General features: G+C 44.5%; 1 protein-coding gene across 1 annotated transcript in view; it reads left to right on the top strand.

The window, feature by feature from the left end:
• Window positions 1-13,059, top strand: part of AAK1 (AP2 associated kinase 1) — an 83,681-nt gene extending 70,622 nt beyond the window's left edge. Inside the window, exons 18-21 of the mRNA XM_015421146.1 lie at window positions 2,704-2,805; window positions 4,939-5,040; window positions 9,598-9,702; window positions 11,435-13,059. Coding sequence (XP_015276632.1) covers window positions 2,704-2,805; window positions 4,939-5,040; window positions 9,598-9,702; window positions 11,435-11,529 — 404 coding nt within the window. The 3' untranslated portion in view covers window positions 11,530-13,059. The remainder of the gene's footprint in view (window positions 1-2,703; window positions 2,806-4,938; window positions 5,041-9,597; window positions 9,703-11,434) is intronic.
• Window positions 13,060-23,125: the final 10,066 nt, after the last annotated feature.

The following is a 23,125-nucleotide window of genomic DNA, read 5'->3' as shown; positions in this document are numbered from 1 at the left end:
CCATCAAGACAATGCTTGCCATGAGAGTGTCCTTGCAAGTGCTGCAATCAGTCCGACTCCCTTACAAGGGAAAAAGCATTTGTTGACTTCCCATTTACAGTATACCCCAAGTGTCCATCTAAAAACCATCTTCCTGGGGCGTAGTCACACACTATGGAATGTCCATGATTATGGATTCTTTAATTATAGGGTGGGTTGGACTGTTGGTCTTCCCATGTGCACTCTGCACAGATGGCGATGTTCAGTACACCTCTTAAAGGTCATTATGGCACTTAGTGAAGAATTGCTCCATTAGAGAGAGAGGAGAGTGTCCCTTTTGGTCTCTTCTTTTTCTAGAGCCTTTTGCCTGTGTCCCTTTCAGGCTTTCTTCTCTTAGGATTTTTTTTTAATGCAGATCATGGTTTTACTAAACATGCGTGCAGCAAATCAGTCAAAGAAAATTTGCACACAGCTGTGGAGACATTCAAAGCTCTCTTCATGCAAATCAACTAATTGCAGACCTCCAGGAACCCAATTTGCATAATGCATTATGCATTTTGGCTTTGGGGGACAGAAGGCAAAGATTTCATGTTGTCTTGTGGGATGCAAGGGTCACAAACGGAGATGTGTTCTCTTGATTTCAATAAGAGAAAGTCAAGAGTAGCTCGTGCAGAGCTGCACCTGCTTTTTGCTTTCGCGTAAACAAGGAGAGGTTCTGGCTACTGTATTAAATCATCTAGGGAGAAGGGTTACACATATTATGTGTTTAGCACGTCATAGGCTGTCTTGCACTGTACTCCCTCTAGCATCTGGTCCTAGTTCAGCACTCTGTGCACCTGCTGTAGGTATTCCGTAATCCTGTACAAGCATCGCCCCAGAAACAGCAATGTACCTTGGCATTTCTGAATTCATTGGGTGTCTTTTGCCCAATGAGTCCCGTAGTGTGGGATCACAGTGCTCTCCTAGGCTTAACTGATCAACTAGGGGCAATTCACTCCTAATTTAGTCCTTTGAATCTTACTTACTCATTTGCACCTTGTTATTTTCTCCCGAAAACATGATTGAATAAGATGTCTTAGTGTTCCTTGACGCAGCTAATCCCTAGCTGGTAAACTGCAAATGCTCTGTAAACTAACCGTGGCATTGTGTGGAAGCTGGAACGTGCAGTGTGCTGTTCTGTGTGTTCCTTGGATGTTCTAATTTAGAATTCTGCAGCTTCTTTACCAATCCCTGTTTAAACCAGGACTTGCTGATGCTGAATCATGAAAGTGGGGAGTTGTGGGGCTTGGCCCTGATTGCAGGGTGCCTGTAAAGCAAACAGTATACATTTATTGCAACTGGCAACGATTGCAGGGCACTGGTCCAAACCAAAAATTAAAAACAAAGGCCATGTAATAGCTTTTATTAAGACAAACCAAAATAGCACAAAGCCAGTGTGCAGGCTTTTGAGTTATTCTGAATGATTTGCCAAACTGGACTTTTTTTAACCACTGGTTTTAATATTTGTAATCAGAGGCTACCCAGACTAACAATGGTGCAACCCACATCATGGTATTAAGTCTGCCGAGCTGTGTGCATGTGATACAGACAAGATCATAATCAGAAACATTTTTTCTCCTCCACTTGACCCTTTTAAACATCCAGCCTGAAAAAGAGATCTCCAAACTTCCATATCCTTGTGGTCCTAATAAAAGATATGACATAGCCTTGTTTCAGATCTCTTGCCAGTGTTTTTATTCTCTCTCCATGCCAGCTGGCTGGCTGAACAATACAACCATCCCCCAGGTTTTCATGCTTCCAAAATTCAGACTTCCAAAAACTCTTAAATGCCCTCTGGCTTTCTTTCTTTGTAAATTTAACACTGTTCACCTGTAAGTGTATCAAGCAAATGCTCTGTTTTTACGTTGGCTGTGCAAGCCCCTCCATGAAATAGCTTGAGATTTTCCCCTGCTTGAAGTTTGTTTTCTGAAACAGAGTTCTTCTGCAGAATAGAAATGGGGGGGGGGGGGTTTACATTGGGGGGGAAATGATTGCTTCGCAGGTGGACATGCCTCTTTCTTTTACTGAAGATTTTTGCCTCCTGACCATCAGTGATGCTGAATGCACAAACTGATCTGGGGCCATGTGGCAAAAACATGTTGATGACCCGGTTGAAGCTGAGGTCAGGATGCTGAGCCCGTTCAGCCAGCAGCTGGAATTCTGCCCTGCCATACTCAAGTATGATGTATCCAGAAACATTTGAATGAAATGTAATTGGGCTATGTAAAGGTGCTTTAATTTGTATAATTGAACTCAACACCAGCTGTGAGTTTTCTTTTTTTGTGACACATTTTCACTAGCCAACTACTACAGGGGTGCTAAAATCTGGTTTATATGGAACATCCTGGGTGGGGAAAATTGGGAGTGTCAAGCTACATTCTTGACACTTGAAATAATGTTACATTCTTTATTTGTTTGGGGAGACCTGACCAAGCCCAAAGCAGGTCCATAATCTTTCAGACTTTTATGTGTTTAACTAAAAGATCCATCTGCCTACCAACTTGAGTAAAGTTATTGAAAAATATATAGTATTGCATGTGTTTTAAAATGCCCCTAATAGAAACCCTTTTGGTTGCAAGCTTACCCTGTTCAACAAGTTGTTTCCTGTTCTTAACAAATTGTGTTCTTTTTGCTTTCTTTCTGCTTCCTTCCTCCCTGTTTTCCTGCTTTCCCGACCCCTGCCAGAAAAACTGATTGAGGGTCTCAAATCTCCTGAACCTGCACTTCTGCTCCCTGATATCCTGCCTCTTGCAGATCCCTTCGGTAGCACCTCTGATGCTGTGAATGGTAAAATCCTGAAAACCTTTCTGGTGTCTCCTGTCCTGCATGTTGACTCCTCAGTGGGGCATGTTTGAACTGTAAGCGACATGTGAGCAAAGGGAAGCCAATGATAGGCCACGAAATGTGACTCCTTTTTGTCAAAGAGGCATGTGAGTGTGGCTGACCACGGGGTTGGAATTGGCTGCAATCCAGGCCAAGAGTTTGGCATCAAACCTGCCCAGGAAAGGTGCTGCCCCCTCCTTCCCCCAGCTAACTCACATCAAAATTTAGTTCCCCCGAACTGGTCTCCCCTGCAGTAATCTCACACTTTCCCCTTGTTTTTCTGCTTAGCCCAATGTGTGCACGTGGCCAATGGGGATGGTAGTCCTAAACTGTTGGAACAGGCCGGTGTATCATTTTTTACGTTTCCACACGCTAACATGAGAAGCATATTGAGTTGTTCTAGGGTACCTGTCTCACTTTTGCACTACTTTCTGACTTCTGGGAAATATTCCTCCTTTGGAATGTGCTCAAAAGTATTTTCTCCCCCCAGAATGTATCTTCTGAAACTGTCCATTCCGTTTCACAGCCTCATTTCTGCCTCTTCCTGTAGAAATGTTTTGTGTCCCCCTCCTGCTTGAGGGGCTTAGAAAGGTGAGGCAGTTTGACCCTTCAGTTCCTCACGTGTACTGCAGTCTTTCCCCTTTCCAGGTAGGCCTAGGTGTGGGAAACAAAGGCCTCGTTATCTTTTTCCATTGGTAAATGGGTGCTCCATGTCATCTGGATCATGTGCCTTCTAGTCTAAAGATGTGCTCCATATCTCTGGGCATCATAGGTGCTCCGTGGGTTTCATGGTGGCAGGGTGCTTGCTGGAGTCCCTTATTAGTAGGATTGCCAGCTCAAGGTTGAGAAATTCCTGCAGATTTGAGGGGATGGACCTTGGGGAAGGTGGGTTTGGGGAGGGGAAGGACCTCAGCAGGATTCAATGCCATAGATCCCACCCTCCAAAGCAGCCATTTTCTCCAGGGGAACTGATCCCTGTTATCTAGAGACCACTTATAATTCTGGGAGGACTTTGGGCCCCACCTGGAAGTTGGCAGCCCTGTTGTGAGGCACTTCCAATCCCTTTAAGCGTGCACACCTCTCAAACCAGATGAGAATGGAAGTTGTCCATTCAGTTGCATACAGTAACTGACAAGTGATTTTCCCCCAAACCCCAAGATACTGCTATTCTAGGAATAGATCTTGAAAGACATGGTGGAACTCCACCGGTGTCAACAGCATACTTTCTAAGTTTCGGCTTTGGTTGTTGCAGCCTAGTCTTTTAAAAAGCTAAACAGCATGGTTCCAAGGTAATTCCTAGATAACTACTTATTAGTTAGGGGGCAAAGTAATTTAGTCAGTCACCACGGCGTGCTAAAAACAGAACAGAACTGAATCATTAGGGTCTGATTTGCGTATTCATTTTCTAGGCATGCCTGTTTATGTTAGCATATTGTGGGATGTGAATTTGACATGCTCAGGAGCCATTATCTCACAATGGCAATGGTATGTGTATGGAAGCTGGCTGTGCATCAGGGCCCAGCTAAATCACCTCCTCCCATGTAACCTTTGCCCTCCCTCATGGCTGAGAGAGAAGGAACCTATGTATTTGTCCATGTAACTCAGGTTTTCGTACACATCACCGCAGGGAAGAGACTTACATTGCCACTAGAAGTACCTCTGAATACTAGTTGTGGGAGGCAGGCAACAGAGACTTTAGTTTCTCTGCCCTACTTGTGGGCCTCTGGGACAGCTGGTTGGCCATTGTGGGAGACAGGATGCTGAACTAGATGGACCATTAGTCTGATCCAGCAGGGCTGCTCTTACATTCTTATGGACTGGAGCCTCACTGAAATATAGGACTCTAAAACAGGCTCAGAATGAAGCTCCAGATCTCCTGTTACATCTTACTGTGCACACAGGAGTAAACTCATCTGAAGGGTAATTTTGAGATAAGTCCTGCAAGTAACCAGACTTCACTGTAACACAGATATAAAATTTCTCTGCCTGACCAGATCTCATTTATTCAGCCTTCTGCCTTTTCTTTGTGTTCTTCTGCCTCTGCTGAACTTGACCTAACTTGTGGCTTCTGTTCTGCTCTTTTGTGCCTTCGGAAAGGACAAGCTGACCTAACTGTTGACAGTCTCATACCAGGCCTCGAGGCACCCATTCCCCAATGTGTATCATCGCAGACTGATACTATGGCTGCAAACAGAACAGGTTGGTGGGATGCAGTAAGCTAAAACAGGCAATGAGAGCAGTCTGGCCTGTGAAGAAATGGGTAGCATTGTTTGCCTTCCCAGCTTTGGGTCTTCCTGCATGTTCAGCTGACTTGTCTTATAATTTAATTAATTAAAAATTCCAAATCTGTATATTGCTGCTACGATACATACGTATAACTAGGGATGGGCACGAACCTAAAAAAACCTGTTCGGGATAGCCCCCAAACCAAACCCCGAACTGAGCCAAAAGGTCCCCACCCAAACTGAGCCAGTCCAGCAAGTTCGGTTTCCCCTTTCTTCTGGCTGCAGTGAGCCACGGCTGGGAGAAAGGGGGGGATCACCTAGGGAGGGTGTGCCTATCAGCTGTTAGGTTTAAAGGGCCAGCAGCCATTTAAGCCTAACAGGTCAGCTGCATACCCACGCCACTCAGTTGTTAGGTTTAAATGGCCCCGAACAAAAATCCAGTAAATGTTCAGGGAAGGCACCTTCCGCGATCATTGGTTGGGGGCTCCAAACTGGCCTAAGCTTGTGCCATATTTTGGTTCATGAACTGGTTCTTGCCCATCCCTAAAAGTGATGCCCATGGAATGACTAAACAAAGGCTATACACAAAATACTACGTCCCACATTTTAGCAGACGAGAATCAGTGCCTTCTACAATACGCAAATAGAATTATAATCAATTTCTGACCCTTGAGATCCAGTGCTGAGGCCCTTTAAATTTCCCCCCCAAACAAGAATTCTTACTCAAGTTTGTGAATAAAGTTCCTTTTGGAAATATAAGTATCAAAGGGGAATATTTTTGAAGTATAGATGTTTCAGCACTCTGTTTTCTGTTAAGGTTTTTGGTGCTGAAAACTGGTGACTGGCCAGCAGTCTGGTTTGAAGTTCTTAAGGAAGAATGTTTAGCGTAGCTTAAAATATAAATGCTGTTGATTCTCTTTCCCCCACCCCCAGAACAGATGAGCAAGTAACTTATTTGAAGTTCTCCTGCATATGCTAAATTATTTCAGAAATGACTAATTTTGCCCCTCACTTCAGTCCAGTTTCTTTTAACTTGTCGCTAACCAAGGTCTCAGGGTTGGGTGGGGAATCTAGTGAGTGCCCAGCTGTGGTTGCTAACCTACTCTTCTGTGTACTGTTCTCTGCTGCCGTTGCTGTCGCTTGCTAACTGGAATCAGATTCTGTCACTGGGGAAGACTCCCTGCTTGACTGCTCTCTGCTTTCTAACCCTGCTGCTGCTGACCTTCTGGATGAGTTTGCTCCTTTAGCCATTTCATCCCAAACTCACAAAGGTAAAGTACCGTTTGGCATTCTTACTGATGGAGGTTTAACAGTGGAATCCTATCTCAAGTTGCCCCAGTGTAAGCTCATTGATGGCAGTGGGATTAGACTGGAGTAAATCTGCATAGGTTTGTGCTGTAAGGTTGGTGGGATGGAAGAGAGTATATATTGAAAAATGAAATGAAAATGTATGAAATTAAATTGGCAATTCCAGCGTATACTAGCTCAGATCTGAAGTATCCTCTTTGGCTCTGCGTCTTCTGAACATGTATCCCATCTGAAGAAGCCATATTTTAATTGAATCAAACCAATAGCTGGATGTTCCTAGGGCTTTTTTCAAGCAATGGGTCTTGTGACTTAGGAGGGCATGACTCAAGCATGAATCTTTCTGTGCAGTATTTAACAGTAGATACTAGGAATGAAGTCTAGGAGACCCAAACACTGCTTTTGGCCTGTCTGTCTTCTCCCCTCTTTCAAGGCCCATCTTGAAATTTACTTCTTCCATGAAACTCTTTTTCACCTCATCCCCAACAAAAGTGAAGCCTAAATATGGGTAGATATATTTGTCAGCATTCCTCCTTTGTTAGCCTTTGCCCTTTCCCCCATCTTGTGCCTCTGTGTTCTCCTCCATCCCAGTTGTCTACACATAGCTCCTCTGGACAGGGGTCCACATCTTTTGCTTTAGTAGACTGTGCTAAGTTCTCCTGGTCTTCCTTCTCTGCATACATGCAATGGGTTGGATCCTGCCAGGGCTTCCACTGGTGAATGAAGGAGGGGTGTCTCATGACCACTGTAATGGAATACCCAGCAACTGAGGTTCGTGATACCTTTATAGACAAAATCCATGTGGTTTGTGGGCTGCAGAGAGGAGAGGAATTGCAAGGACACTGAGTAGGAAAAATAGTTGAGATCAGGGCTGTTGCTAGTGTGTGGTCCATGGGGCAACGCCCCCTCCAAAATTGGCAATGCCCCCCGTTACGGCTCAAGAACAGTGGTAGCTCCCCAGACGAAGAATGTATGTTGGAGATCTGTGGGCAGGGAAACTTCAGCACTGAGAAGGGAGGAAGCCCCATGTATGCCAGGCCATGTCTGTCTTGGCCTTAGCGACCCCCCCCCCCCCCCCCCTCACTTTTTCTTGTGGGACTGTGCTGGCCTGTGGCAGGGGCAAGGCTGGTGGCTTCTGGTGGCCTTTCCCTGTATGGGACTGTTTGGAAGATAAGACTCCTTTTGCCTGAGATCTTACTTCTCGGCAGCCTCCCTCCCTGACCTGTTCTCCAGTTGGACGTGGAAGATCGTTGGTCAAAGCACCTTCTTTCTCCTCCCATCCCTGCTAAGACAAAGCTAAAATCCTGGGGACGCCCCACTCACCCCCACCCCTCCAGCATGAATCACCTCTTGTCTGGCGGTGGGTAGTACGAGGGGTACATGTCATCCAGCATGGAGGAAGAGTTGGCAGTCCCAGCACATGCAAAGGGTCTGGCAGGTAGCCCAACCAAAAGAGGGCTTTGTGTGTGTGTGTGTGCGTGCACTGTGCCCCTGAAAATAGCAAGGTGTTCTTTAATTTAATTTAATTAATTTAGTCACCATGCCCCCTCTGTGCCCTCCCCACAAAATGTCTAGCTACAGGGCTAGTTGGGATCCAACCCAATGTGTGCACTTTACCACTGAACTACTATCAGATATTCCTCTTATATTGGAAACATCTGCATGAAGTTACAATGTCCATCTCTTACACTGGGCAAAACAAAGCAGCAGCACACAGGAGGCTGTTATGATGAAGGGTTCCTTGTATCCGCATCTGGCTGGGTAGTGACAGGATGGTATGAATGGAGCTGCCGTGTTGTTAGTAGTAGTGAGAAGCAAAGAGTTAGCGCTGTTGATCTACTTTTATGAGCATGTTTGGTAAGAAGTCCCATTGCATTCAGTGCAATTTTCTTACATTGTTCGGGGCTACTGTCCCACAGGACAGGATCCCGTAGGAATCCAGGGACCAAGCACAAATAAGGCAGCAAGATGCGTCAGGTTCATGCAGATGTTTTGTCTCCTTGTTTAGTGGTGAAGTGATTAATTTTATGCAGTGATTCAAAGAACAGTTCCAAGAGAGTTCCAGCTTATTTTTATCATGGTGACCACTCTTTGGAGGAAATGGGAGTGAAATTGTGTGCAGTCTGTTTTCTTTAAACAGCCAGCTGCAGTTTGAAAGGAGATTTGATTTCTTACAGGGCTTCGGGAATTTGGAAAAGAACTTTTGGTTAATTTGCTGCTGTTGTTGAGTTTGAATTTTCGGCCTCTGAACAGTCCACTTTGCTCATTGTTCTGAAGCCTTGTGTGTACTGGCTTGTTTCTTAGTGGGAGAAGGAGGGGCAACTTTCTCCCGCCATTCCTGTCTTGTCCCAGTTACCTGCATTTCTCTGTGTTCGTGCACAAAGCTTTGGCAGCTCAGCAGGTGTGTACCCCATGCACCTAGAGAGCCACCTGTTCTGCTTCTAGCATTCCCTCTGATGAAACATCACCTGGGACGCCCAGTGCCTACCTACAGTCCCAGAATTCTGTGGCTGCTGTTCCACAGCTTCTTTGACTAAAGCCACTAAGAAAAAAAATTAAGGAGGCTCTCATCCAAATCTGCATCAGAATTATAATTGGTATGGCTTGGCTCTGGGTCTGGTGGTTATATAACTTATCTCCCCCTACCGCGAGAGTGTCAGGGAAGCCACAACAAGCACGTCGCTCTTAACACTCTAACGGCAGTGCTATTTGGGAGAACCAGTGCCTCTACAGAGGAATGTGTTTGTGGTGCTGTTCCGATTTGTGCAGTTGTGTTACTTTAAAGAAAGGGGCCCAAAAGCAGCTGTTCTCACAAATTGTGCCTCTGTGTGAATGTTTCAGGGCCTGCCAAATGCTAGGAATGAAGGACAGTTGTGTTATCTGAAATGGGATATGTCTTTTTTCCTTCTCTCTTTACTAGCCTTGATTTGTAGCTTTACAAACTTGAGTCCTTGACAGAGTTACTAATTCCTGGCTCTTTTCTCCCTCACAGTCACTGTTGTGCATGTGTTCCCTTATTATCTTTCTCCTGGTTTTTGCATATCCGTTCGCTTTCTTGTCCAAAACCCAGCAGACCCTCTCCCATACATTAACTGTTTTACCCTCTAGTTTCTAACCCTTCTCCAACAAAACACATGCAGTTGTTTTGGTGATAACCTAACTGGCTTTCTCTGCTCTATCTCTTTTGCTCCCCTTTTTACTACCATCCCTCCCCATCATGCTGCAGAAGATACTAACCTGATCTCGGGCTTTGATCTCCCAGAGGGCTCTGAAAAACTGACAGAAGATGAGTTTGACCCCATCCCTGTATTGATATCCAAAAATTCACAAGGTAAGCAGGAAAGAGTGGGGCAAATTGAGATCTCAAGGCAGCGTCTTTGTTGGTAGTATGTCTGGCTAATAACCGCAGTGTAAGGTTAATGGCTGGGAGGTTCATGCCACTCTTGGGCTCAATTTTCTTCTGCTTCAGTGGTATAACAGCAGTAAATGGCTCTTGGCTCTTTCTGCTTTTCTGGATGAGGAAATCACAGGCCCACTAAGAGGGCCAGCAGCCCTCAGTCTTCAGTCACTGAGACTTTAGATGGAATGTGAGAGGCTGCCACCATCACCACCTCTTGTCTGGATCCCATAAAAATTGCCTCAGAGCATCTTATGTGGGGCCTTTCGACTCTGATCCGAAGCCGCAGCAGAACTGAGATGTGGAGTTCAAGTTCTGCCACACGAGATATATGAACAGATTGAAACTCAGTTAGGCTCCTGACTACGGGGAATTTGAGGCTGTTTACCATTTATTGAAAGCTCCATCAATTTCAAAACAGTTGGCTCTGTAGTCTGTTGTTTGAGAGAAACTAGCGGACCCTCCTCCCCCATGCTCGGGCACATGGAATTCCACAATTCTTTGGATCCTCACCACAATTAGCTGGGAGCACCTGCAGAATAAAGTCTTTTCTTTGATTTTTTTTGCAATGGCAGGTGTCTGAAGGCATAGAACAACAAGGTGTTATATAGCAAAAGATGCCGGAGTTCAGGATTCTTCCCCATTTTGGTTCTGGGTTGTGTTCTTTGGAAGGGCTGGCAGTTCCAAGATGTGCCATAGCATCAACTATGGAAAAACCATGGGGGAAAATGTTAACATTGCTTGTAATCATGGGGAGAACATGGGATGTTGGGGTGCTTTGAATAGTCCACCTTAACCAAATCCCTTCCACAGAGAATGTACAAATGAGAAATGAGCTGTAGAGAATGGGGGGGGGGGAAGGTTTTAAATAAATACCCCAATGAGAACATACGATAGCCCTCCAAACAATTATTGGGTGGCTGTGTGTCTAGTCTGGAAATTGTTATTTTCCCACCTCTACCCATGTACATGCACATCATACGCCTGTGGCCAGACACGGAAGCAGCCCTCTCTCCACCTGACTCTATCCACTCCTATTCCTCAGTCTGTTGATAGTAGTATCTTTAGAATGGGAAGAGTAGTTTGCTAATCCCTTCTTCTGCCAGTGAAAGAGCAGTCAATGCATTTTCTGAGCTTAAAAGAGCCCGGCCCAAGAAAAATGATGTAGTTGGGTTCTTTGTTGTAATGTGGTCATTAATATGGCCCTGTTAATATCCCCTCTACTGGAGGATAAATTAAGCTGATTGTGGGAGAGGGGGCACTGGAGACCTGAACACCATCCACTTGTTTCTGCTATGGAATCATACAATTATAGAATGTTAGCGTTGGAAGGGACCTTGCAGGGTCATCTAGTCCAACCCCCTGCACTATGCAGGAGCGTAGCCGAAAGATGTTGCATCTGAAGAAAAGTTTTGTAAAAGTGAGCAGAGAAACTGGAATTCCTTCTAAAACCGGGTATTAGAACTCTGCCTCTAACGTCTGATGGATTAAATTGGGGTGTTTCTGCATCTACCACAGTAATAGCAGCCTACTTAGATTCTGAGTTGCTTTCTCTAGTTCTTAGCTTGTTCTTTCTTTTTTGCTTGCTTGTGAATTTCATTTTTTAAAAACTAACTTTTTATTTGTCTCTTGCTCAATACTGAATTGCTATCTCTCACACTTTCAGGTGGGCATTCTAGAAACAACAGTGGAAGCTCTGAATCCAGTCTTCCCAACCTAGCCAGGTCTCTACTGCTAGTGGATCAGCTCATAGACCTGTAGCAGTCAATCAGTAACAGATGCGGTTTCTGTAACGTACCTAAATCCAACTCTTTTTCTTTTCCCTTCGCGCCCCCAAAGGAGCTATCTTTAGTTGTTGGGTGGCTTTGGTTTTGGTTTTTATTTAAAATAACCCTACATATGGAAGGAGCCCTCTGTTGGGACTTCTGTGTACTCCTTTACAGCACGTCCTTGATACAGCTTGCCGCAGTTCCTTGTGCACCCCAGTCTCCTAGCCTCTTTTTCCAAAAGAGCACTACTGCTCATTAACTACCTTGCTGCAACTTACCCCGTAGCTCCACCCAAAAAGCCCTTCCTGAAAATGAATTACATGTAACCTTGCTAGAAATGCCTATGACTTGTACTCCCACCCCGCCCTCTGCCGTAGTCTAGTGAAACAAAACTGTACATCAACCACTTTCTTTCATTAGAAAAAAAAGTCAAAAGGACAATGAAAATAGTTTTGCCTTGTCCCTCTCTGATGCAACGGCATCTATTGGGAAGGGTTTTGGCCCAACTTTGGGCACTGCCAAAATTGGGCCCATGTGACCTACCAAGTACAGACAAAAAGACTGTGCACTTTGAAAGAGAACGTTTGCTTCCTGACTTTTAGTGTTCCGCAACCTGCTTAGGAATGGACTGTGCTTTTAAAAATAAATATTAATACTATGGAAGTCATCCCATGCAAATGAAGTTACAAGTGTAAAACATCATAACACGTATAAAAAGCACGGCTGAGGCTTTTTTCTGTTGAATTTAATGTTCAGTTGAAGAGGGCATCGTGGCAACAGATAGATACTCTTGCAGGTTATGTCCTGTAGAGGAACGCTAAACTTTTACATATATCAGATTTCCCTGAAACTTCTCTCCCCCCCTTCAGATTCTTACAATATAGCCAAAATTGTCAAAGGTTGTTTTTTCTCAATCCCTTTGGGTTTTTGCTGTCTCCCTTTGTAACTGCATATAGTGTTAACATGGAGCCAAATTTTCCTTTCCCAGTAGACAAAATTACTGTAACCTTTATTCAGATCCTTCAGTCTTTGTAGCGCTAGCATGCACTCCTTGTCAGCCAGTTGAGAGTAAGTGCTTTCCAGCTTAGGTGTTACCTGAATGGGTTTTACCTTTTCTTTCCACCTTGATATGCTTGGTTTTGTCAAACTACTGGATATAGTAAACTTGTTCTCATTGACTTCTGATCTTCAAGTCCACAGTTAACTGTCACTCAAGATGTTCTTCTGAAGAGAAGGACCACCCTTGCTCCGTAGTGGAATAATAGCTTAATGCTAACTTTGTGTATGTGTATGTAGCTGTATTAGTAAAAAAAAAAGTGCAGTTTTTCCCATGTGTGAAGGTATGAATGATTAAACTTATAGGTGTATCAGGCTCTCCTTGAAAGAGGAAAGACGTTTTGATGTCCCCAAGTATTTTTCTCTGTTCTTTCTCCTCCCTCCCCTCACATATCTCATCCAAACCTCTCCCCTACCAGAAATTAGCTTAACAAATTCTGTAAATAGAAATTTAACTGTCCTGTCAGTTCTGTATGAATCTTTCTAAAAATCTGCATACACACTTCATGATAAAGTATTGATTATGTGTGTTGTGTCCATTTGCGTGTTTCTACTGCACTTTCCAAATGATCTACATGACAGAACTGTGGGAAATGATCTTAGTTAAAATTGTTGATAGATCTTTATATTTTTCGGGGGTTGTTTTGCTTTTTTGATTACTAAAGCACAGGCAACTGAGGCTGGATAATGTGGGGAGGGGGGAGCTTTAGATAGAAAGTTATTGTATAGTCAGATACTGAAAATATATGGAAAAAAGAATGGATTTTTTAACAAAGAAATCACCTACTGTATATTAGAAACAAAAACAAAAAATCCCACCCGATTTCTGTGAATTAAAGTACTTTTACAAGAATGTGTAACATTTTAAGTCTATTTGAACTTGTTGAAGAGTTCTGGAAGCAGAATTATAAAGGGGCTTGCTTGCTCAAGGACTGTGCAATTAACTAAGCAATGGTGAATGTGGTGGTCGTGGTGGGGTTTCAACTAATGCATCTGGAGGGGCAAAGCTAAGACAGTGGAAATAATTGTACAGCAGTTTCTGAAGTTGATCCAAAGTCATTGAAATAACGTGTAGCAGATTCTTTAATAAACAGCGCAAGACTGAAATGCTGGGAATGATGGGTATTATTAGCTTGTTGCAAGTTAAGAAGTGATGGTACCTTTTTAAAAGAGGCAGTCAAATAAGCCTTGAGCAGTCCGTGCTGCTTCAGGCCTCTTCTCCATTCTCCAAAATTTTGTTGTAACCAAACGGGTGTTCTCAGGCCAGTTTTACCATAAGTGGAGTGTGAGGCAACCTATATTGGTTGGCATATTTTAGGGCACCATTACAGCCAGCAAAACTGCCCACCTCTGTGGGGGGGGGGGCACTGTTTGGATTTTCTACCTTAGATACCAAAATGTCTTCTGTCTCTGGGTGTCCTTGAAATCCTGATATCACAGTAGAAAGGGCTAAATTGTTATCTTTGTAAAAGGGAGCAAGAGGGGCTTTTTAATTCCTTCAGCAAGCTACTTTTTCCTCAGCCTATCTGTCTTTTATTGGAGGTGCTAAGCTGTGATACCATGCAGATGGTCTAGATGCTGAGTTTGCTCCTGGGATTGGCCTCCCCGGGGGGGAATTCCTGCTCCAATCTGAGCATGTCATCCTATAGAACTGAGTGAGTTTGTGCCACCACACACTGAGTACCATCAGTGGTGTCCGCTGTTGATACTGATTTGGGATGAAGCTGGGAAAACGTACAATATGATGGCCTCTGTTCACACAGTATGTTCTCTGGTAGTATACCCAAGGCTAGGGTGGGGGGGTGGGAATTCACTGTAAGGATGCTGATTTCTCATGGGAAATTTGAAGACCAGCTCTTAGAGATACTGGAGATTTTGTCTGACCAATCCCTTATTGTGTAACACAGGGATGGGCTGACTTGAATCTTGTGGTCTGTTCCCTCCCCCCTTTTTTATAACTAGAATCCCTCTCATTGGGCTGTATGCTTGTCAGCAACAAAACAAGAGTGCCTACCCAAGTAAGGGATGCCTTAATTGTAAGAACTCCTAAACTTGTGCTCTTGCTTAAGCAACGTACAGGCAATCCTGCAGTTACTCTGCAATCCCACACAGACTAACCCCGTATAGGATTGAGCTGTGAACACACCCAGCAGAATCAGGCCAATATCTTTCTATTTCTGCAAATGGAATTTCAGCAACCTGCAGGCCCTAGGTGGCCCACAGGAATTGGCCAGTGGTCCACCAGTGAGCTGGAGTCTTTTGTCCACTAATGCAAACAGAATATGGCAAGCAACCTTATGAATGGGCAGTTATCATGAAAGTTGGCAATAGGATGTGTAATAAATGTCCAGTGTAAATTCTACAGCCCAGTAACCATAACAATTCAATGTGTTACCCAATAAAAATCCAGGCAACAATTGATCTTAAACTTTCAGGACTACATTCAGGGCACAGCTAGTAACGTACAAGAGCCACTGTGATGCCTAGCTCTTCAAATACTTTATAGAATGAAGAACATTCTGTCTTATCCAAGGGTCATGATGAGAGATCCAGAAGAGGAGAGGAAGGCTTCTTGATAAACAAACCTCTTTTGGGGCTCTAAGAAGGTGGTGGTTTAGGAACAGAACCAATGGAGTTGCAATGGGGCATATGTACATTATATCCAGTTCTGGCCACAGACCTTGAATCCTTAGTAAGCCCAATTCTTCTGCTTTCCAGGAAGGCTTAGTCCTGGCCAAAATCTCTCATAACCACTGAAATCATGCTTTTCCTGCAGTCTATTACATATAAAGAACAATCTATATGCAGTCAGAGAAAAACGTAGCACAAGTTATGAGCGTCGAACAGTGTGATTCTATACAGACTTACTACAGTTGATTTCAATGGGTTTAGACTGGAGTAACTCTGCATAAAATTCTGTTAATCTTCTAATTCTTAGTGCTTGGAAGTCTAATCTTTGTTGTGAGTGTCTAAACCACTATGTGTGCCACCTTCTGGTTTTCCATATTTCAAGTAAGCCTTCTTTCCATCCATTCTTGTTGCACTGATAACACACGTACCACTGTGGGAGTCCTAGACTGTTCATCAATACCAACCTGAGTGTTCTAATTGTAGGGTATAGTGAAGCTTCCTCTGGAATTACCCATAAAGATGTGTGCCCCCCCCCCCCCCAGTCTCTTGAATTTGTTGCTGAGGTAGATTCTTTGGGGGGGAATCAATTCTTCATTGGCTTCTACCTAAGCTTGAATGCCTTCCCCCTTACAGGAGGAAGTGAACTTGAATATGTGATTTAGACCATACCTGTTAGGTTGCTACAAAGTCTCTAGAGTTTCCAGGTCTTATTATTTGACCGGAAACATTCAGAGTTTTAGCCCTTTTTGGATTATGAAGAGAAGGAGTAAAATCTCTGGATAAGGGGTTAGAATCAGAACAAGGAGTTATTTTCAGCTTCTCTGGAGAGCTTTTGGTGATGATCCACCTCCATGTCCAGCAGGCTGTACTCCTGAGGCTCCAGAACCAGCTAGACTCTTCCTTTGACCTTGCTAGATGCCATTCTCTGTCCTCACCACCCAGGGCCCTGCCCCATCTTGCCATGTTCATCCCCTTTTCTTCTTAGGCTGTGCCACAGAATCTAAGCCTGAGGAGACTGGGAAACCCTAAGAACCACTATTCCTTTCTGGGGAAGGTCACCGTTTTGAGTCCATTATTGAATATCCTAGCTCTTGATCTCTTAAAATTTCATCTCTTTATTATAGTGCTTGCCTAGACACCATCACAAGAGCTTAAATTCATGCAACTAACTAATTTTTAAAAGTTCCTATGTCTGAATTCATTGAGGGCCACTGCTCCAGTGAACCCTAAATAAGGATTTTTCTAAAACCTTTAAAACATTTTTTTCTAGTATGGTGTCATAGTGCCTGTACTATAAGGAGCTCAGTCTGACCTACTTGGTTCACTTCTCCCAATTTTTCCTTTGTAACTGTCATCTGAGGTAGGTAAAGTGGAGAGAGGGACTGGCCCAAAGCCTCCAGCAACCCATCATGGTTTTAATCAGGTCCTAGTATGATATTTTGGCCTCGCCATGATGGCACTGGCTAACCCAATCTTGTCAGATCATGGAAGTTAAGCAGGGTCAACCCTGGTTAGTATTTGGGTAGGAGACCACCAAGGGAGTCCAGGGTCACTATGCAGAGCCAGGCGATGGCAAACCACCACTGTTCTTCTCTTGCCTTGAAAACCCTACGGGGTCACCATAAGTCACCTGTGACTTGACACCACTTTCCACTACCACCACTATGAAGCTTTAACCATGACACAGCCACTACACTTTTCCTAACACCTTTGATAGTTCTGTTGATGCACTTTAGTGTCTGGGATCCATGGCTGCATTTACTTAGATTGTTGGGTTAGTTATAACCCAGACTTTTCTGGATTCCTGAAGAGCATGAAAGCATTTCCCCCCGGCATAGACTCACCCATTTCCTCTTTCCGCACCCTGGGCCAGGTCTGAGCTAAATGTCCTCTGTGTTGCCGCCAGTACCACTGAAGCTTGGCTTGGCTTGCTGTTGGCCACCACTAGCCTTCCAGTGGGTCCACTGGAAACCTTCCTGATAAGTTAAAAGAACAACCCATCCCAGTGGTAGGCAAGGAGGTAAAATGGAAACTGTAAGAGTCACAGAACTATAGATATGCATGGTTAGAAACGCTGTGATGGACTGTCAGAAAACTATTTCATTCAAGTAGGAAGCAGTGATAAAATGGGATCAAAACTGTTCTGCCCTTTCCTCTTCTCAGGCCCGTTGCTCCTTGCTTTCTCTTGCTGTGGATTCTGCCTTAGGTCCACGTCTCCAAATGCAGAGTCCCCTGCTGTGGTTCTGCTCTTACAAGGCAGCACTTCTTTTATTACGGTTCTTTTTAGGACCTGCAGTACTCTTGAAAACCAATGGGGGAAGAACTCCCCTGGTTACACTAGTGGCTGTTTGATCACATCTTGCAACTTGCTGAAAATATGTTCAACATACGTTCATATTGTTTTGTTTCTTGCAGTTAACTGGACAGTGTACTTGTTCACCTCCAGTGGTATGACTATCCCCATCCTCCATTGATATCTGTAGATGTTATGTATTTTGTGTTTCTCATCTATGCAAATAGATTGGACACAATCCACTGGGAAGTTCTCCTGTGCAAGCTGCATGGGGATCGAATCCTTGCATAGCTCCTGTCAGTTCCCATGAGGGAGGAATCCCCAGCGGATTGCCTTTGGTAACTTCAAAACTGCAGTAATGACTTGGAGTTAAACTATCACTTTTGCCTACAATCTCTGTGGCTGCGTCTTCTAGATGTGAGTCTGGGTATCATACGCTGCGGTATTGTATAGATCCTGCTGTTGTAAGTTTGTATATTTTTTCCTGCTTTTATCTTGTGTTTTAAAGGAAGGTAAAGCAAACTGCGTATACATTGGAGACCTTCTCCTTTGGTTCAATTGTAGACAACTGAGCACTGCTATGCAAGTGTTGTATAGAAGGAAAATGTTGCTCTGTATAACTTAACACTTCTGTAAATGTTTCAAGGAATAAAATCTTTAACTGTTTATTACAATGCATACTTAAGAAATGTACATAACAGTAATGTGTTTTTGTTCTATAAAGGGCTATTTTCTGACTGGGGCATTAAAAAGCATAAGATTAGTGATAGTGAACTATCTTGGTACAATAAGGTGTTAGAGAAGTTCAGAATATGTGGGGGAAGGGTTTTTTGTCATCCATACTGTAAATCTATAGGAGACATCAGAACAGCTTTTCATAACTTTGTCTAGCTGTAGAGACACCAAGCCAATGGGAACACTGCTGTTAGCTTTGAGGGTGGAAGGCTGAATGACTGGGAAAAGACAGCATTATGAAACTAAATGGCCTGGAGTCCAGATGCAAAGGGGAAAAGCTGTCCTTGTGTAGACCACATCAGCTGGGAGGGGAAGGGGGATACCTTAGAAACAGCATATCCAATGTACCAGAAAATATATCATGTTAGACAACTCTGAGTCAAGGCAAACAGAAGAAAAATAAGCATATTTAACACTGCTCAAAATAATTATGAAAAAGATTTACCCTGACAACTAACCTAAAAATGTGTGTTCTCCTTTGCCACTTGGTTTCGGTGCTAATTGGGAACAGTCCTGGCAGCTCCTAACTAGATGCCAGTCACATTGGCTGCTTCAACATACCATTGTTCCTTTTCTCGCAATGTGCAGGCTGGAAACTTCTGTTCTTTAACACCGTTGCTAAAGCAAAGCAGCTCTGCTTTGATTGCTGGCCCCCAGCTTCAGCAGCGCTGTTTTTTTTTCTAGTGATTATATACCTTTGTACAGAAAAATGCCTGGTGGACTGCCCACTAAAATGGATTCTTACTGAATTAATGAGAAGCCAGGAGCTGCTTAATTCGGCTTCAGCTCCCCCAGAACCTGCACCGTTCTTCATTGTCCTCTTAGAGTTTCCATGTGCCACTGCTGCAGCAACAGAAGAAGCCGCAGCTGGCAAAATTCCTGTCGGGCCGTTAGGCTTACTGGATGTTGGCCTCTGCGGCTCTATCCCTTGCCTTGCCCACTTCCTTTTTCCTGTTTGTGTACAGCTCCTTCTTTTGGTCAGGCCCTATGTATACTTTTTACCTCAACCTGGCTTTTCTCCCTTGGCTTCTGTAGTACCCCTGGTTTCTTCAGGGTCCTGCTTCTGGGGTACGGTTGCCAACCTCCAGATGGGTCACGGAGAGCCCCCAGAATTACAACTGATCTCTAGACTACAGAGCTCAGTTCCGCTGGAGAAAATTGCTGCCGGGGGGGACACTCTATGGCATTGCACCCCAAGGAGCTTCCAGCACTCCCAAACTCTGCCTTCCCAAGGTGCTCCCCCAAATCTCCAGGAATTTTCCAGCTCAGAGTTGGCAATCCTAATCTGGGAGCTATATTCTCTCACTGCCATTAGCCTATCTCTTGACTGCCATTCCTGACTCTCCATGTGGTCCTTCCTGCCCTTAACCTGATATCCTGCCTTTTCTGCAAGCCTCGGCTGGCCCTTTGGGTTTCTCTTTTTATTCCATTGCTTTGGGTGAGCCCTTCTTTACTCTCCTTGGCTCTGGGCTTGCTGTCTCTTCGCTTTCAGCCTACCCCTGTGTCAGATTTTAATTTCAGCCAAACAGACATCCACCCTTCCTCTACAGAATCTGGTCTGCCAAAGGTTTTGTTTCCTGGGCAGTCAAGCTGTCTCACTGGTTTAGCCACTTGGTGTTGGAGGTTTCACTGCTGCAAGTGCAATACAGTATAGACTCTGGATAATCCTGTGGGACCTTCAAACTCTCAGATGTAGCTAGTTGGAAGTCACTTCTGGTGTCTAATGGATGTTTCACGTTCTGCATCTGTACTCAGAACCTGGCTTCATCTCCTGTCTGCTTCACCGTTAGAGCTGGCACATCCCCTCTGCCTCCTGGAATGATTGTAGCATGTGATATTAGGTACTCCAGGTGGGATCCTGATTTGCACATTTGCTCTTCACCCTTCCGTAATTTTTTTTTTTTTGCATAGTTCAGAACAAATGAGACAGTGCATCATATTGCAAGAATGTTTGCAGCTATGTATATTGTGAAAGCTTATTTCACAGTGTGTGAAGTGGGCACTTAAGTGGGTCAGAAAAAGGTATATTCTCCTGAAAGAGGGTTAGGGGTGTAGTTTGAAGGGGAGGAGATTGTACCAAGTGGGCTTCTACATTGGGCACCTAACTCTCTGTCCACCATGTAAGTTGGAGAGCTGGTGTCCCATGGTAGCTAAGGAAGTGCCATGGGAAGTCAAATGTCTCCTTCCTAGGGAAGCCCCTGCTGTCCCATCCTCAGCCCCCCTACTCAAATATGGGGATAATATCAGCCTACCTTGAGATAAGAATTAGTACAATCATGCACATGAGGTGCTTCTGAACATTTTTTTAAAGAGTTAAGGCCATGGATGAGGATGGTGAAAGCATGGCTAACTTTGGGCTCCCTCTTTTGAAGGATGACAGGTGTGTCACCCCCAGGGATTTTGCAGGCTACACATCCTTAGAACTGCAACAACAGGCTTTTAAAGTAACACAACTCTTAGGCTCATAAAAACAAAACAGAACAAAAAACCACTTTTCTTCACCTGAGGCAAACCAGTCCCCGTTTCTAGCAGAAGCAGGAATTCCTAGTTTCAAATAAGCCTTTATTTATGCCTGGAAGCCAAATGCAGGTTGCTGTGTCAATAAGAGTAATTGGTTTGTATTGTAGCAAAGCAGATATAAGAAGTTGATATTTAGTATAGATCAATATAAAACCAGCAGAGGGATTCAAAAGGGTCTATTTCTTTTTGTTTCAATGTTAAGGTTTCAATGCTTAAGTGATAGCTGATGTGCTAGAACAGTAAAGACACATCTCAGCAAAATGGCCACTGGATGCTAAACTGGCTGTAGCTGCACAACCTAAAGGTACAGCGTGGATAATTCCAGAAATCGACGTATTTGCAACCAACTGTTCATTGTTGTGGCTTCTGTGCAGTCCCACATGGGGGACTGCATGATTACAGGCCAGCCATGGAACAGAGCTTCCAAGCTTTTTTGAAGAAGCTTCTAGGCTCTGGAGTGCTTTCCCTCCCCTCTGACTACAGAGATCCCTTTTCCCACCCAAAGTGTCACACAACAGTGGCAGGGCGAGCATTCCTTCCCTCAGTTCTCCTTGCTGCCGTGAGGAGAGGATGCTGTTTTGTGAGGCCTTAGGAATAAAACAACAGTTTCCCCACATATTTAAGAAGTGTGGAGAGTGGGGCAAAAATGGCCCAAAATGATGATCATTCCTCACATTTCCTATGTCTGGGAGAGGACCACAATACGGCCACATTCCCAGCTTGTAGATGCCTTACTCCTAAGGCATATGAGGTGAGAGCAGGAAGACTTAAATCAGCACTTTGGGGGAAAGTTCTGGGTGCCTTGGATCCCTGAGGGGAAAAACAGGGCCAAATGGATAAGGGTGTGAGGGTCCATTTGGTGACTTCAGCACTGGCACCCTCGTTATTGGAGCCACAAACTTAAGTCTCCGCCCCAAGATTGGCATTGGAACTGCGTCCAAAAAAGGCTAAAAAGAGAGCCAAACATATTGCAGTCTGGCCAGATCGCTGTCACATTAGCGCCATTCAAGATCCCCTCGGAATTGATGGTCTCCATCACCACAGAATCATAGCTCATCTGCTCAAGGTCATCAGTCCTCCTGACACTGATGATTATGGTCCTCAGAACTGAACATCGACACTGACAATCTACAAATCAAAGAACGCCCGGTGCCGTAACTTACCATTGGAGCTCTATATCGACTCATTTCCTACCATTGAGAAGGGTATCAGTTCCCAGATTCCTCAGAATATGAGGTTTTTGAGGTGCCTCCCATGGGCCCACCCATGTCACAAGACAAAGGGCAACCAGATCCACAGCCACCAAATCAGTGGCTGTCTCAGCAAAATCCATGGGACCCATTTCCATTCATGATGCCACTGTAGTGGGCACAATGGGCACCCCACAGGCTCCATACCCATGGTAACCTGTAAAATCTTTCACAAGATCCAGATGGGACCACCAGCACCAATACCCCCCATCACGGTTCCAATTCTGAGGACGCACGCTACCAAATTTCAGAACCAGGTTTGGAGGGCACTTCGGTGCAATCTCTGGAAGATATAGTTGCTGACCCGTTGGCTCCTTTCCCATCAGAGCCTCGGCACCAACATAATCAAAGAAGCAGGAAAAACTATATAGGATCAGGGAAGAAGGCTGTGACTACTTGTTTCACCACCCTCAAGCAAACTTTATAGTCTCAGAGGTCTTACAGCCAAGGGAGGAGCTGGAAAGCATTCATCTTCCCTCGATAAAGAGGGCAGAAGACCTGATCTGCTGGGAAGGAAGATCTACTCCGGGGCTATGGGACTGAGATTGGCTGATTTTACAGCGGTCATGGGCTGTTACCAAATGTTACTATGGGAAAAGATGTCACAGTTTCTCAAGTTGTTGCCTGTTGATAAGCAAAGTGTGGCTAAGTGCAGAAGGACAAAAATTAGGAAAACAGATCAATCCTGCAAGGTATGGAGCAGATTGTAATAGCAGGTCAGTGGCCTTACGTTCATGGTTACGCTCCTCAGCCCTTCTGCTCAATATGAAAGCTAAAATAGAAGATCTCCCGTTTGAAGGTCGAGACCTATTCAGTGACAAAACCGATGCGATTTCCCAATCAAGGTCCTGTCGTGCACAGGACTACATGTACCAGGCCTCTCTAGCAGGGCTTCAGGCCTACTTGTATTCAGCAATCCCAACCCAAGAGACAGGGTAGACAATGGGGAAGACACCCCTCCCAATCCCCTAGGGACCAGCACTTTAGAAGTGCCCCATCCACCTGACTAGGTTCTGACCAGGGGTTTTGGATAGGTTATCCAAGTTCTTTTATAAGTGGTGCTGAATTACTGCTGATGATTGGACGTTATCCATAATAAAGAG

The sequence above is a fragment of the Gekko japonicus genome, unplaced genomic scaffold (assembly GCF_001447785.1).
Source record: "Gekko japonicus isolate JY-2015 unplaced genomic scaffold, Gekko_japonicus_V1.1 scaffold13, whole genome shotgun sequence".
Lineage (NCBI taxonomy): Eukaryota > Metazoa > Chordata > Lepidosauria > Squamata > Gekkonidae > Gekko > Gekko japonicus.
The sequence above is the reverse complement of the archived record's forward strand: the minus strand, read 5'-3'. Positions and strand labels throughout refer to the sequence as shown.